The sequence below is a fragment of the Budorcas taxicolor genome, chromosome 9 (genome assembly GCF_023091745.1).
Source record: "Budorcas taxicolor isolate Tak-1 chromosome 9, Takin1.1, whole genome shotgun sequence".
Lineage (NCBI taxonomy): Eukaryota > Metazoa > Chordata > Mammalia > Artiodactyla > Bovidae > Budorcas > Budorcas taxicolor.
The window spans coordinates 23,965,330-23,980,339 of NC_068918.1; the positions used below are offsets into that span (position 1 = coordinate 23,965,330).

Genomic DNA, 15,010 nt, shown 5'->3' on the forward strand with positions numbered 1-15,010 from the left:
GGGCTCCCTGAGAGCTCCCGCTGCCTTGTGTGTAAGTGTACAGGCTGTTCTGCAGCCACGGAAGCACACTGTATAAGCAGCTCTATCAGTGCTTTTCTCCCATGCATACTTAACGTTTTGGATGTCACTACCTGTTTAAAAAAATAGGTCGATAAAATTAGTTTTAGCACTTGAATAGTATCAACTAACTTACAGATTGTATTTTGTTTCTGCTGCTGCTGCTAAGTCACTTCAGTCGTGTCCGACTGCGCGACCCCATAGACGGCAGCCCACCAGGCTCCCCCGTCCCTGGGATTCTCCAGGCAAGAACTCTGGAGTGGGTTGCCATTTCGGCATTTATTTTTTTTCTTTAAAGAAGTACTGTCCTTGTGCTTATATATTTTTATACTTCTCTGTTATTTCTTTATAAAAATTCCTAGTAGGAGGTCTTATGTTGAAATTTAGGTACATGTTGAAATTGAGATACCTGTTTTCAGATGCCCTAATTTTGAAACGCTGTATGAATTTATGTACCCATAAAAGTATGTGGACGTTTCCTGCACTTTGACATTGGTATTTCAAATATTTGCCAGTGGTATTTAATGTTATAGATGATTTAAAAGTCTAGAAATAAAAGCATTGTTGTCTTTTTCATTTCATTATTAGAAAGGTTGGACATCTTTTCATATCTTTATTTGCCATTTCCATGTACTTCCAACATATTTATGCCCTTATCTGCTTGCTAAGTCACTTCAGTCGTGTCTGACTCTCTGCAACCCTATGGACTGTAGCCCTCCAGGCTCCTCTGTCCATGGATAGAATTCTCCAGGCAAGAATACCAGAATAGGTTGCTGTGTTCTACTCCAGGGGATCTTCCCCACCCAGGGATTGAACCTGTGTCTCTTATGTTTCCTGCATTGGCAGGATGGTTCTTTACCACTAGCGCCACCTGGGAAGCCCATGTTCTTCCCTGAGTATTCCTAAAAAAATATTTCTCCAACTAATAGGTTTGCACTTGGGAGAGAAAATAGTGGGCTGTTTTTCCTTTTTGATAATGGTTTAGATAGGAGTTCAGTTAAATGGAACATTATTAATACTTGAGGAACTGTTTAAAGGAAGGATGTTTGGTGCAGATAATAGATCACAGTAGAGTACCTTTGGTGACAGAATGCCTTCACTTGGTGCTTTAATATGTGAGTGCCTAATCAGATGAATTAAGATAAACCCAGTTTTGAGATTGGTGTAGAATCTACAGTTTTCACTTGTTCTGGACCTCAAAGCTGGTGGATGTGTTTCTTTGGCTACCATTTTTTAAACTTGAGTTAATTCAAACTTAATTTATAAATTGCATATAAATAGAAAATAAAATAATTTGATACAGTGTTTTATTAAAATTAAAGCTTTTATGTTGGGGTTAATATGGTAGAAAATAGATTCAGGTCTGATTTTATTATTAATCTCTTTATATGTTTTGATAATATAGAGAATGTCTATTTTAAATGTAAAATAATGGTGATTAATTGTGTGGATATGTTTGTCATTTTGTGATTCTTGTGTTTATTAAACTGCTAGAAAGTTCTCCTTGCCTGCCAGTTTCAATAGCATGTAACATGATAATTCTGTAAAGGTGTCTTATTTAACATCATGATGATAAGTGCCTTGTCATTTCTCCATTACTTGGAAGCAACCGCAATTGCAAACATAAAACCCAATGGGAGCATTATAATTATGTGATAATAAGTCTGCTTTAAGGTAGCTATTCAGGTCATCTGTAATGTGCTCATTACTTTTCAAGGGTATAATTGAAATGAAGTCTCAAAATTCTTGTACAGAACTTGTTAACACCCACAAATAAGTCTACAGTCTTCAGTTTTAGAGTCACTATGTTAACCATTAATAAAGATACACGTACTGCTATAGCTTTTATATAAATTTCAAGATTTAAAATTGCTTTCAAATTAAACGTTTTTCAGTGCTTATCCTTTATTTCTGTTCCTAAATGTTAACAGGCTAGTAGTAAATAGTTCACAGATTGACCCTGGTCCATGGTGTATTTTGAGACATTGTAGACAGTGAAAGAAGGAATGAACAAGAAGGTAAAATGATAGATAAATCAGGAAGAGGCAAATGTCAGTTAAGTAAAAATGGGCAACATAAGTGAAAATGAAGTTTAAGAGAACATTGAAAAGTGATAAATTAGCTGAACAGTGAAGGTTTATTGTAACTCAAAAGGGAAAATTAAGAGCCAGGAAATGCTCTGGTGTTAAACTTTTATCAAAAGATAACTAAGGAAATAGAATCAATTAAAATAACGCAAAATAATTTTAACTTTTAAGTGGTTAGGATATAGTAGTTGAAAATAGATTGTTTTGACTTTCCAGCTTCCCTAGTAGCCTCAGCTGGTAAAGAATCTGCCTGCAATGCAGGAGACCCTGGTTTGATTCTTGTGTTGGGAAGATCCTGTGGAGAAGGGATAGGCTACCCACTCCAGTATTCTTGCCTGGAGAATTCCATGGACTGTATAGTCCATGGGTTCACAAAGAGTCGGATACGACTAAGTGACTTTCCACAAGTGCATTCTACACGTATTGTCATGCAATATGCTTTGATTAGATTTTTTCCTGAGTCCCAGTTCTCAGATAATGTCTGTATATGGGACCACAGATGCCTACCTATCAAATATTACAGAGCAAGTGCTAACATTTCCAAACAGATTGGTGATAGAGTTGATATTTTACATTAGACAGTAGTTCTGTGATTAAAAGTTCAGTATCTGTAAGCAGAAATCAGATATCTTCAGCCAAAGAAAGCTGCTAAGTCAGCATTGAATTTGTGTGTATCTGATAAGTAAGTTTATTTGGTGACTCATAGATATTACTGATCTATTTAAGTTATTTTTGGCAGAAAATAAGCTTTGTATCTTATTTGTATTTTTTTTTTTACAAGGCCAAAAGATGTCTTCTACCTACTCGTAGACATTATAAATTTATTAACTTTTTGCATATTTTCCTTTGTAGGCCCAGATTATTCTTCATCAGCATGGTTACCTGGTAATGAATCATTGTGGCAGGCCACAACTGTCCCATCTAACCAGCGAAATAGCCATATCAGGAGACATAGTATAGCTTCTGACAGTGGTGATACTGGCATTGGAACTTCCTGTTCTGACAGCGTGGAAGGTGAGCTAAATTCTTACTGGTTAGACATGAAGCTTTGTGGAATGGTTGTAATTGAGAAAGCAAGGGACATGTCTTATTGTTCCAAACTAAAAAGTTATAAAATAATGTTTGAATATTTAGTAATATTCAGTGTTGTTGTATATCAAATGAAACTATTCTTCTGATCAGATTAGTTTTTCCTTCCTTCATTTTTAAACTAAACTTTTTATTTTGAAATAATTGTAAATTCACACGTGATTTAAAGAAATAGTACAGAGATGCTAATGCAACCTTCATCTCATTGCTCCCCCACCCCTTGGTCTCTTGCACAACTGCACTGCAGTATCACCACATTGATAAGGTCAAAATACAGAACGTTTCTCTCACCACAGTATACCTGATTCTGTTCATACCCACTTTCCCTCCCGCCTCTTCTTACCTGTTGGAAACCACTAATTTAGTCTCCACTTATGTAATTTTGTTTGTCATTTCAAGCATACCCTATAAATTGTGCCATATAGTATGTAACTCTGGAATTGGCTTTTTTCTGTGAAGGTTCATCCCGGTTGTTGTGTGCATTAATCGTCCCTTTCTTTTTATAGCAATGGTGGTATTGGAGAGACCACATTTTGCCCAACCATTAAACCACTAAAAGACACCTGGGTTGTTTACAGTTTGGGGCTTTTAGAAATAAAGCTGCTATAAACATTCGTGCATAAGTTTTGGCGTGAACATGCGTCTTCACTTCTCTGTGGTCAGTGGCCAAGAGTGCAGTTGCTGGTCGTATGGGAGTTGCGTGTTTAGTTTTTGAAGAAACTGTCACACTCTTTTCCAGAGTGACTACTATGTTTTCATCAGCAAAGCAAATAGAGGAGTATGAGTCATCAAGCTTTCTCTTCAGCCTTACTAGCCCCTGGTGATTTTTTTTTATTTGTTTTTTCTTTGGTTTTTAAATTTTAGGTTTTCTGATAGGAATGTAGTGATATCTCATTTTGGTTTTAATTCTCATTTAAAGGTTAATAATGTTGAACATTTTTTCACAGATGTTTATTTGTCATCTATCTGTTCTGTTTGTTGAAATGTTCTTGTCTTTTCCCTGTATTCTAGTTGGATTTTCTCCGTTTTTATTGTTGAATTTTGAGCATTCTTTGTGTATTTCAGACACTAATCCTTTGTTGGCTATTTGATTTGTAAACATTTTCTTCCAGTCTGGCTTGTCTTTCATCTTCTAACAGTGTCTTTTGCAGAGCAACAGTTTTTAAGCTTGTAAATCCAGTGTATCCGTTTTTGCCTGTATGGACCGTGCTTTTGGAATGAAGGCTAAGAACTCTTTGTCTAGTCCTACATCTTGAATATTTTACTTTTTTCTTTCTCTCTCTCTCTTTTTTTTTCCCTAAAAATTTAGTCATTTTATATTCTGTAAGTCTGTGGTCCATTTTGAGTTAATATTTTTATAATGTGTATATGTTTGGGTATTCCTGAGACTACTCTTAGGCTCAGTTATTTGCTGGAACTCAGAAAAGATTTTGTACTAGAGGTTGTAGTTTTTTACAGCAAAGGATACTGATTTAAATTAGCAACAGAGAAGCAGAGGGCAGGGTCCAGAAAACACGAGGCCCAGTCTCCCAGTTGTCCTCTCCCAGTGGAGCTGTGTGGACAGTGATTGGTTGTCTCAGCAGTGCTGTGCGAAGGCACATCCGGCGGCAAGGCCATCCAGTCCTTGGTGTTCGGGAATTTTACTGTGGGTAGGTTATATTGATATGGTTGAATGCCTGTATGCATGACCTTAGTTTCCAGCCTTTGAGAAGTCAAGCTGACCTTACATGGTTCAAGACTCCTACCATAAATCACATTATTAGCATAGACTATATGCTTGGAGTTACCCAAGGTCCCCAGGTAAACAAAGACACTCTTATTAGGCAGGATGTTTCAAGAATTTAGAGGTTACATCTTAGGAGCCAGACAAGGGCCAAACCTTTCTTGGAATGTGTGGTGTGTGGAAAACCCAGCCATGCTGATCCTCAACTGCACAGTGGGAGATTTAGATTGAGGTTTCTTTTCTTTGCAATATAAATCTTGAAACCAGAGTAATATCCACTTAAATTTTTTCCAAATTGTTTTAGCTGTTCTGGTTGTTTAGTTTTTCTGTGTAAGTTTTAAATAATTTTGACTCTACAAAAAGTCTTGCTGGGAATTTAATAGGAATTGCGTTGTCCATTATCAGTTTGGGGAGAGTTGCCATCTTTACTCGGTTGAGTCTGCTAATCCATTAAAATGGTGTGTTTTCCCATTTATTTAGATCTTATTTCATTCACCAGTGTTGTATAGTTTTGTTACATGTCCAATACATGTTTTGTTAGATTTATAGCTAAGTATTTCATTCTTGGGAGAGTGATTGTAAATGGCAGTTTATAGTCCAAGTTTGGTACCAATATGTTAGTTGTATATTACAAGATTGCTGAACTCACTCTTGTTCTCAGAGGGTTTTTGAGGGGTTTGTTTCTTGGAATTTTCTCTGTAGATGGTTATGTTATCTGTGAGTAGGAGTGCTTTTCCTTTTGATATCGGGATAATACTAGCTTTCTAAAATGAATTGGGAAGTGTTTCTTTCTATTTTCTGGAAGAGATGGTGTAGAGTGGTTTTAATTCTTTACATGTTTAGTAGAATTCTTCAGTGACACCATCTGGGCCTAGAATTTTTTTTTTTTATATTAATAGCTTAAAATCATGAGTTAAGTTTCCTTAATAGTCGTCGTTCTTCACTCAGTCGTATCCAACTCTGTGACCTCGTGGACTTCAGCACACCAGGCTTCCCTGTCCTTCACTATCTCCTGGAGTTTGCTCAAACTCAAGTCCATTGTGTCAGTGATGCCATCCAACCATCTCGTCCTCTGTCACCCCCTTCTCCTCTTGCCCTCAATCTTTCCCAGAACCAGGGTCTTTTCCAGTGAGTCAGTTCTTTGCATCAGTTGCCCAAAGTATTGGAGTTTCAGCTTCAGCATCAGTCCTTCCAATGAATATTTAGTGTTGATTTCCTTTAGGATTGACTGGTTTGATCTCCTTGCAGTCCAAGGGACTCTCAGGAGTCTTCTCCAGCACCAATAGTGCTAATAGTCGTAGAACTACTCAAATTATCTTTCATGTTGGGTGAGTTGCAATAGTTTGTCCTTTTGAGGAAGTAGATCCTGTTGGATGATGGTGTTGATTTTTTTTTGTATCCTTGATGATTTTCTGTTGAGTTGTTCAGTTGTTGAAAAAAGATGTATTAAACGTCTCAACTGTAATTGTGGATTTGTACGTTTAATCTTTTAGTTTTATAACCTGCAACTCTGTTGTTCTGTGCATGTGCAATTAGGATTGCTGTATGTTCTTGGTGGATTGTCTCTTTTATTATTGTATGATGTCTTTCTCTGTCTCTGGTAATTTTTTTGTGCTGAAGTTTTCTTGGGCTGCAAGGAGATCCAACCAGTCCATGCTAAAGGAGATCAGTCCTGGGTGTTCATTGGAAGGACTGATGTTGAAGCTGAAACTCCAATACTTTGGCCACCTGATGTGAAGAGCTGACTCATTGGAAAAGACCCTGATGCTGGGAAAGATTGAGGGCAGGAGGAGCAGGGGATGACAGAGGATAAGATGGTTGGATGGCATCACCGACTCAATGGACACGGGTTTGGGTGAACTCTGGGAGTTGATGATGGACAGGGAGGCCTGGCGTGCTGCAGTTCATGGGGTCGCAAAGAGTCGGACACAACTGAGTGACTGAACTGAACTACTTTATCTAGTTTAATATAGCCTCTTCTACTTCCTTTTGATTAATGTTTGAATGGTATATATTTTCTATTCTTTTACTTCTAACTTGTCTAAACATTATATTCAAAGTTAAATCACTGTTAACAATGTACAGTTGGGTCATGGTTTTTAATCCACTTTGCCAGTCTTTGTCTTTTAGTTGGTATATTTAGTCTGTTCACATATAATGTAATTATTGATGTATTAATACTCAGACTTTCTGTTTGTTCTCTTTGTTTTTGTTTTCACTTTCTTGGCTTTCTCTGGATTACTCGAACAATTTTAGAATTCTACCTGGATTTAACTATAGTATTTCTAAAAGGGTATCTCTTTGTATAGCTCTTCTAGCAGTTGCTCTAGGTATTATATTATATATAATATACATAGCTTATGTATATATAGCTTACCATTTTAACATTTGGAATATAGAAGCGTTTTCTCCCTTTTATCCTTTTGTGTACCCCATTTATAATAAAATTGTTTCAGCTCTTTCCTTTACATACAGTCATAACCGTATCAGTGTTATAATTTTTACATCATCTATTAAACATCATCTAGGAAGCTCAGGAGGAGATAGAGAACCTGCTATATTTACCCATATTTTTGCTTCGCGTGTTCTTCCTTTGTGTTGTTCCAAGGTTCCATTTTATTGTTTACATTTGGTTTAGAGGATTTCCTTTAGTCATTTCTTTAGGATACATTTGCTGGCAACAAATTATCTTAGTTTTTCCCCAACTGAGACTGTCTGGATTTCACCTTGATTCCTGAAGGATGGTTTCAGTAGGTATACAATACTGCCTAGTTTGACAGTTCTTTTCTTTTATTACTTGAAAAATATTGTCACTTCTTTCTGACCTCCATGGTTGATTAACAATGTTGTGATAGTTTCAGTTATACAGCAAAGTGTTTTCAGTTCAGTCGCTCAGTCGTGTCCAGCTCTTTGCAACCCCATGGACCGCAGCACACCAGGCCTCCCTGTCCATCACCAACTCCTGGAGTTCACTCAAACACATGTCCATTGAATCGATGATGCCATCCAACCATCTCATCCTGCCGTCCCTTGCTCCTCCTGCCCTCAATCCTTCCCAGCATCAGGGTCTTTTCAAATAAAAGCTCTTCACATCAGGTGGCCAAAGTATTGGAGTTTCAGCTTCAACATCAATCCTGCCAATGAACACTCAGGACTGATTTCCTTTAGGATGGACTGGTTGGATCTCCTTGCAGTCCAAAGGACTCGCGAGAGTCTTCTCCACACCACAGTTCAAAAGCATCAATTCTTCGGTGCTCAGCTTTCTTTATAGTCCACTTTCACATCCATACATGACTACTGAAAAAACCATAGCCTTACACATATACATGTTATCTATTCTTTTTCAAATTCTTTTTCCTTTTTAGGTTGTTACATAATACTGAGCAGAGTTCCCTGTGTTATGCAGTACGCCCCTGTTGGTTATCCATTTTAAATATAGCAGTGTGTTAATATCAATCCCAAACTCCCTATTTCTTCTCCTGACCCTTCCCCCTTGGTAACCAAGTTCATTCTCTAAGTCTGTGAATCTGTTTCTGTTTTGTGTATAAGTTCATTTGTACCATTTGTTTTTAGGTCACTGCATATCAGTGATATCATATGATGTTAGTAAACTAGTTTTCAAAAGATGAAATGATTTATTCTCATCAATATGATGATTAAGAGCTATAGCTTTGGTTAGACCTATTATCAGTTAATTATCTGTGCAACCTTGAATAATTCCTCATTTCTCTGAGCCTGAGATTTTTCATCTTCAAATTGGAGATATTATTTTTTTAAAGTCTTATGAAAATTTAATAATATGACTTTTAAATTGCTTAGCACAGTTTCTTTGTAGTACCATCAGTACTTTAATAAAAAGTGATTGTTCTCCTTCCCTGTACTCTTAACTTTTTTTCGTGTCTCTTCAAATTTTTCCTCCCTGGGGAGGTTGCCTAAAACAGTGATACTTCTGTTGCTACTGTCACAGCTTTGTACCTACTACCCTGCTTTACTTTGGGTTTGTTACTTGTTTATTGTTTGTTATTCGGGTTTGTTATTTACTGTTTATATCATAGAATAGGGACTGGTATAGGGAGTAGTATGTACTGGCTGCTCGGTTTTGTTCAATGAAACAATGCGTATATATGTGTGTGTGTGTGTGTGTGTGTGTATAGAGACTTTCAGTTACAGATTCTTGTTTTAGCCTGCTTTGCACTTGATGTTTCTGGCGTTAGTGCCTCTTTGATGCTTCCCCGGAGAGGTGGACTCCCTGTGCTCCATTCCCAAGACTTATTTTTCAGTAGTGACCACACTCCGTTTTCTGTCTCCCGAAATTTTGTTGTAATCTCTTATTGCTGACGGTCCTATATTATTCATTGCCATGAGTCTCCACTTGATTGCTTTTCTGTTATTTCAGTGGGTTCTATGAGGGGGAGAATGTAACTTTGTGAACTTAGGCAATGATCTTAAACAAGAGAATTTGTCATGTAGATATAGATGAGAAAAAATAAAGAGAAAAATAATTTAAAAAAGATTGGAAAACTTTTCCTTAACGTCAACTAGTATGTGTATTTTTTCTATTCCCCCACCATGATTTTAAAAAAGGTGAAAAATGCACATTTTTTAAAAGTACATTTAAAATGGAGTAAATTTATTTTATATGAACATAATTTTAAAAGCAAATTTGTATTGCAAGTATTAAATTTATGGGCTTTGAAAATTTTAAATGCATTTAGAATTAAACAGAGAAAAAGTAAAATTTCCCTTTATCTTCTGTCTTCTGATCCTTGCTTTGTTGTCAGAGGTCATAAGTGTTACTAGGGTATTGCATGTTCTTCTAGATATTTTGTTCTGTGTTTATTCACATACACACAAACTTTAGAATAAAACTGGATCATCCCATATATACTTTGTAATTGGCTTAAAAAAAAAAAAAACCTCTGTATTGCAGTTCTTAAAAAAGAGTTTGTTTTCTTTTTCATTGTGATATGAGTCATATAAGCTAATGCATATTACCCGAGGCTTCTGGAATTGCTCTGTTCTCCACAGAAATCCAGCCATTGAGATAAGCCGAGGACTGGGTTAGACCCAGGAATTTAAGGGTTAGGCAGGCTTACATGGGGGCTTTCTTCGTGATGCTTTGAAAATAATACACAGAATGAATGAAAGTCCTCCTCCCAGTTTACAACAGAATCAAGCAATAAATCAGAGAAGAAAACAAGTTTATAATCTCTATTAGATATTGAGATTTCTCTAGCACATATATCAACCTAAGTACTTTTTAAAAACACACGCTTATTTGGAAATTTACAACATGATATAAAAACAGCATTTCAAAGTAGTAAGGGAGGATTAAGCCTGAAAAAAGTGTTATCAGAGCCTGACCTCAAACTGTAAGACAGAATTAAATTTAAAATGGAGTAAATTTATTTTATATTTTTACATTAGAAATATTCTTAAACAAGCCATACAACACAGATTTTAATAGAAATTCAAACATTTTGAACACTGCTAAAAGCTACTAAATATAAAAGGAAACATACTAGGAATAAATGTTTGTAATCAAATTAACAGGAAAATATATCCTTCTTATTTAATGCACCCAAATAGGTGTTTATCTATAAAATTTTAAATATTTCATAATTGAAAAACTTCATAGATAAAAGGTAGAAACACAATTCATGTAAAAATTACAAATGGCCAATAAACATGAAAAAGATGATCTTAGTGAAGTGAAAGTCGTCATAGTGAAGTGAAGACTGTACAATTAGATACCATTTTCACCAGTGAAATTGCCCCTTTTCAAAAAAAAGTAATATCCAGTGTCTGAGCAAAGTTGAGAAAAAAACCAGTAATCTAAAAAATAGTATATGTAGTCAGCCTTTATAGAGGGCAATTTGGCAATGATAACTAACAGTTGTGTGGCTGTTAACTATGTTCTAGGTACCTACACGTGTTAACTCATTTAATCCTCACAGCAGTTCTCTGATGGGAAACCTGTAAATAATATATGCAAAGTGTATCCTTGATTCAGCACACACACAGGTAAATAAAGATAACATATATAAGAGTATTCACGTAACACTGTTTAGAAGAAAGTTAGAAGCAACTCCAAGTGTCTTATCAATAGGGAAGTGGTTAAATATTTCACTGTGTATTCAGTTAAAGTAATTAGGTAGCTACATATATACCAACCTAGAAAGATCTTGAAGTGAATTTGCAACTTAAGATAATAAACTAAGCACAGTCTTCTACTTTTGTTTCTTTCTGAAAACCCACTAAAAGTCAGGAAAAAAATTAAAAATCCAAACCAAATTTTACATTCTAAAACAGCAACGAGAAATTCAGGAATAAACCGTTGATTTATACTATTAAAAATCCTTAGAAATGCTCAAGAACCAGTAGTATCAGACTTGCTGTGTTTTCCCACCATATAGTAAAGGTTTGTCTCCTTTCTATATTCTGTTCTTTGGATTCAAGTTAGAAGAGAAGGATTAAACTCCACCTCCTAGAAGAGGAAATTTCAGATAGGAGAACCCCTGAAATTCTAAAGAGTTCTCTTGCCCACCTAGAGGATAGAGTAGAGAAATAATGTCAGTAATTGCTGCTAGAATTCTCCAGTCGGGTGTGAAGTGCAGGCCCTCAGGCTTCACTAGGAGGAGGAGGGAACCTTACCCTGCAGTCTCAGAGCATACTTGGCTGCTAGACTAGTGGATACCCACGTGAAGCTGAGAAAGTGAAGAGTGTGATTGCACCAGTTTTTCATATGTAAAGTTTGGTTGGAATTTGAGTGTTTAGGAGGGAAAAACCTATCTTGCTACAAGCTTCTAAAATATGTTCTTTGCAAATAACATTATGCTTGTGTTAGATAATTCAAATATGTAACCTGTAATAGTAAATTTTGAGTTCTTGTTTATCTTAGCAATTATTTATTTTTAAAAGATGATCATGGTTAAGTGGTATACCTCTGTATACTAAATGTAAATTTAATTTTTGACGTAGACATAAAAGAACATGAATAAGTTTTACTTCAATTCCATGACATATTAAGTAAGCAGTACAGCTGTGAAGTCAGTCATCAGGCTTTAAACAAACTGAAAGGTACTGTCTAGTCAGACCTTTAGTGTTGTTTGCTTGTAACTGATGTTCCAAGTGATGCTCTTTGGTCGTTGCTGAATCCTCAAAGTATTCTATGAATCATCTGAAAAAATAACATACTCCTTTTTACTGTTCTTCTTTATTTTAATGTTGTGTTTTTTGATTATTTAAACACTTAAAGTTCATACATGAATGTAGAATATATATTTATCGTACAGACTCTAAATGCTCTAGGAATTAGAAATATCCAATTTTATAAGTGACCTTATATGAAAAAGGTACCTTTCTATGCTCTCTTCTGTGCAGCTTTTGGAAGTCTGTTCATTTATTCACTTCATAAACATTTATTGAATACTTACTCTGTTTCAAGAACTGCAGAGACCAACATGGAGAGGATTACATCAGAACTCAGCAGGGAAGGGACTCTCATACAGAAAAATACTCTAAAATTACCAGAGTGGTTTACTTTTAGCATGGTATTTTGAGATTTTAAATAATGCTAAATAAGAGTGTGACATTTTTGTATTTAACAAGTTGGAACACTAATTTAACATTAGCGGCGCCACTTTTTAGCTGTGGTAATTTGTTCATGGGGTGTCAGATTCCGAGGTGGGAGGAAATAGATCTGTGACGTGAGGAGATGAGCCTGCAGGACTACCAAACTGTAACATAAGCCACACCGCAGATCACCTGTTTGCTCTGTGATTTTCTTTGCCGAGACCTGGAGGCCGTGTAAATAGCTGCTGTTGGCTCAGAGAGGAGAGTTGTCTTTGAAGTATACAGCACTTGTTGTGTAGGGCATAACCTAGATGTGGTTCCAGACTTGAGTGATTACGGGAGAAGCAAGAGGAGGAGAGGACCCTGAGTCTAAAAAAGAACTTATGTTTTGCTTAGACTTGGCTCTATAAGCTTCCACAGAAGCCTGCCTCTTGTGAATCACAAGGTGCTTGAGAGGCAGGCTCACATGCAGTTCTTTTATCTTTTAAAACTTGAGGTCAGAAATGTAGCTTTAAATAGTCTATTTGGGGCTAATTTTCAAGCATATTTATATATTTTACTAATGAAAAGGTACAGGTAGAATTAAATATTTTTTCTTTGATAATTCCCAACTGCTATATGTATTAGAGATAAGTTTCTTATCTAATTAACCTCATTTATTTCAAATAGGAGGGACTGACAAAAGTGGGCTTTAGTTTAATCATATCTTCATTAGTTAGTTGTTTTTACTAAGAAATAATAGGACTGTCGAATAGTATAAATTTTGAGGTCATCTTGAGAACATGTCAAAAAGGAAGACGAATAAAAAAGGCTAACATCTGCTGCATTGTGGTTATTTTAGGAAGAAACTAAGGCCTTGTAAGGTAAGGATTTGTTCAGTCATTTATTTATTCATGTGACCAGTATTTATTGAGTGTCTATTATGTGTCAGTTATTATGGTAAAGGTTAGCATTAAATAGACATTTTCTCTGTTCATTGTATACATAAAGTCTAGTGGAGAAGACAAGACAGGAAATAATTATAAAAGATGAGATGGTTGGATGGCATCATTGACTTAATGGACATGAGTTTGAACCAGCTCTGGGAGATAGTGGAGGACAGGGGAGCCTGGCGTGCTACAGTCCCTGGAGTCTCAAAGAGTCAGACATGACTCAGTGACTGAACAATTGAAATGTAACTTACATACCATACAGTTTACCCATTTAAACTGTACAGCTTTGTGGCTTTTAGTATATACACAGAGTTGTATAAACATCATTGTATGAATTTTAGGACATTTTTACCACCCTAAAGAGAAGCCCGATTCCCCTTACCCACCACCCTCAATACCCCTATACTCCTAACACTAGACAAGCACTAATTTTGGAAGACATCATAAAAATTTTCCAGGGCTCTGCTTTCTTTGCTTGTGTATTTTATTACAGTGAGTAAGTTTCATTACCTTGCTTTGCTAAATGATTTCTTTTTTTTAAATATAACTTTATTTAACTGGAGGCTAATTACAATATTGTATTGGTTTTGCCATATATCAACATGAATCCACCACAGGTGTACACGAGTTCCCCATCCTGAACCCCCCTCCCACCTCCCTCCCCATACTATCCCTCTGGGTCATCCCAGTGCACCAGCCCCAAGCATCCTGTATCATACATTAAACCTGGATCATGCATTGAACCTGGCGATTCGTTTCACATATGATATTATACATGTTTCAATGCCATTCTCCCAAATCATCCCCCCCTCACCCTCTCCCACAGAGTCCAAAAGACTGTTCTATACATCTGTGTCTCTTTTGCTGTCTTGCATACCTGGTTATCGTTACCATCTTTCTAAATTCCATATGTATGCGTTAGTATACTGTATTGGTGTTTTTCTTTCTGGCTTACTTCACTCTGTATAATCAGCTCCAGTTTCATCCACCTCATTAGAACTGATTCAAATGTATTCTTCTTAATGGCTGCGTAATACTCCATTGTGTATATGTACCACAGCTTTCTTATCCATTCATCTGCTGATGGACATCTGGGTTGGTTCCATGTCCTGGCTATTAGAAACAGTGCTGCAATGAACATTGAGGTACACGTGTCTCTTTCAATTCTGGTTTCCTTGGTGTGTATGCCCAGCAGTGGGATTGCTGGGTCATATGGCAGTTCTATTTCCAGTTTTTAAAGGAATCTTCACACTGTGAAAGTCCCATGGATGGAGGAGCCTGGTGGGCTGCAGTCCATGGGGCTGCAAAGAGTCGGACACTACTGAGCGACTTCACTTCACTTCACACTGTTCTCTATAGTGGCTGTACTAGTTTGCATTCCCACCAACAGTGTAAGAAGGTTCCCTTTTCTCCACACCCTCTCCAGCATTTATTGCTTGTAGACTTTTGGATCACAGCCATTCTGACTGGTGTGAAATGGTACCTCACTGTGGCTTTGATTTGCATTTCTCTGATAATGAGTGATGTTGAGCATCTTTTCATGTGTT

The 15,010-nt window shown here is 36.4% G+C and overlaps 1 protein-coding gene across 1 annotated transcript in view; it reads left to right on the forward strand.

The window, feature by feature from the left end:
* CEP85L (centrosomal protein 85 like) overlaps positions 1-15,010 on the forward strand; it is a 132,079-nt gene that overhangs the window by 19,006 nt on the left and 98,063 nt on the right. Inside the window, exon 2 of the mRNA XM_052645508.1 lies at positions 2,997-3,158. Within this exon, the coding sequence (XP_052501468.1) occupies positions 2,997-3,158 (162 nt within the window). The remainder of the gene's footprint in view (positions 1-2,996; positions 3,159-15,010) is intronic.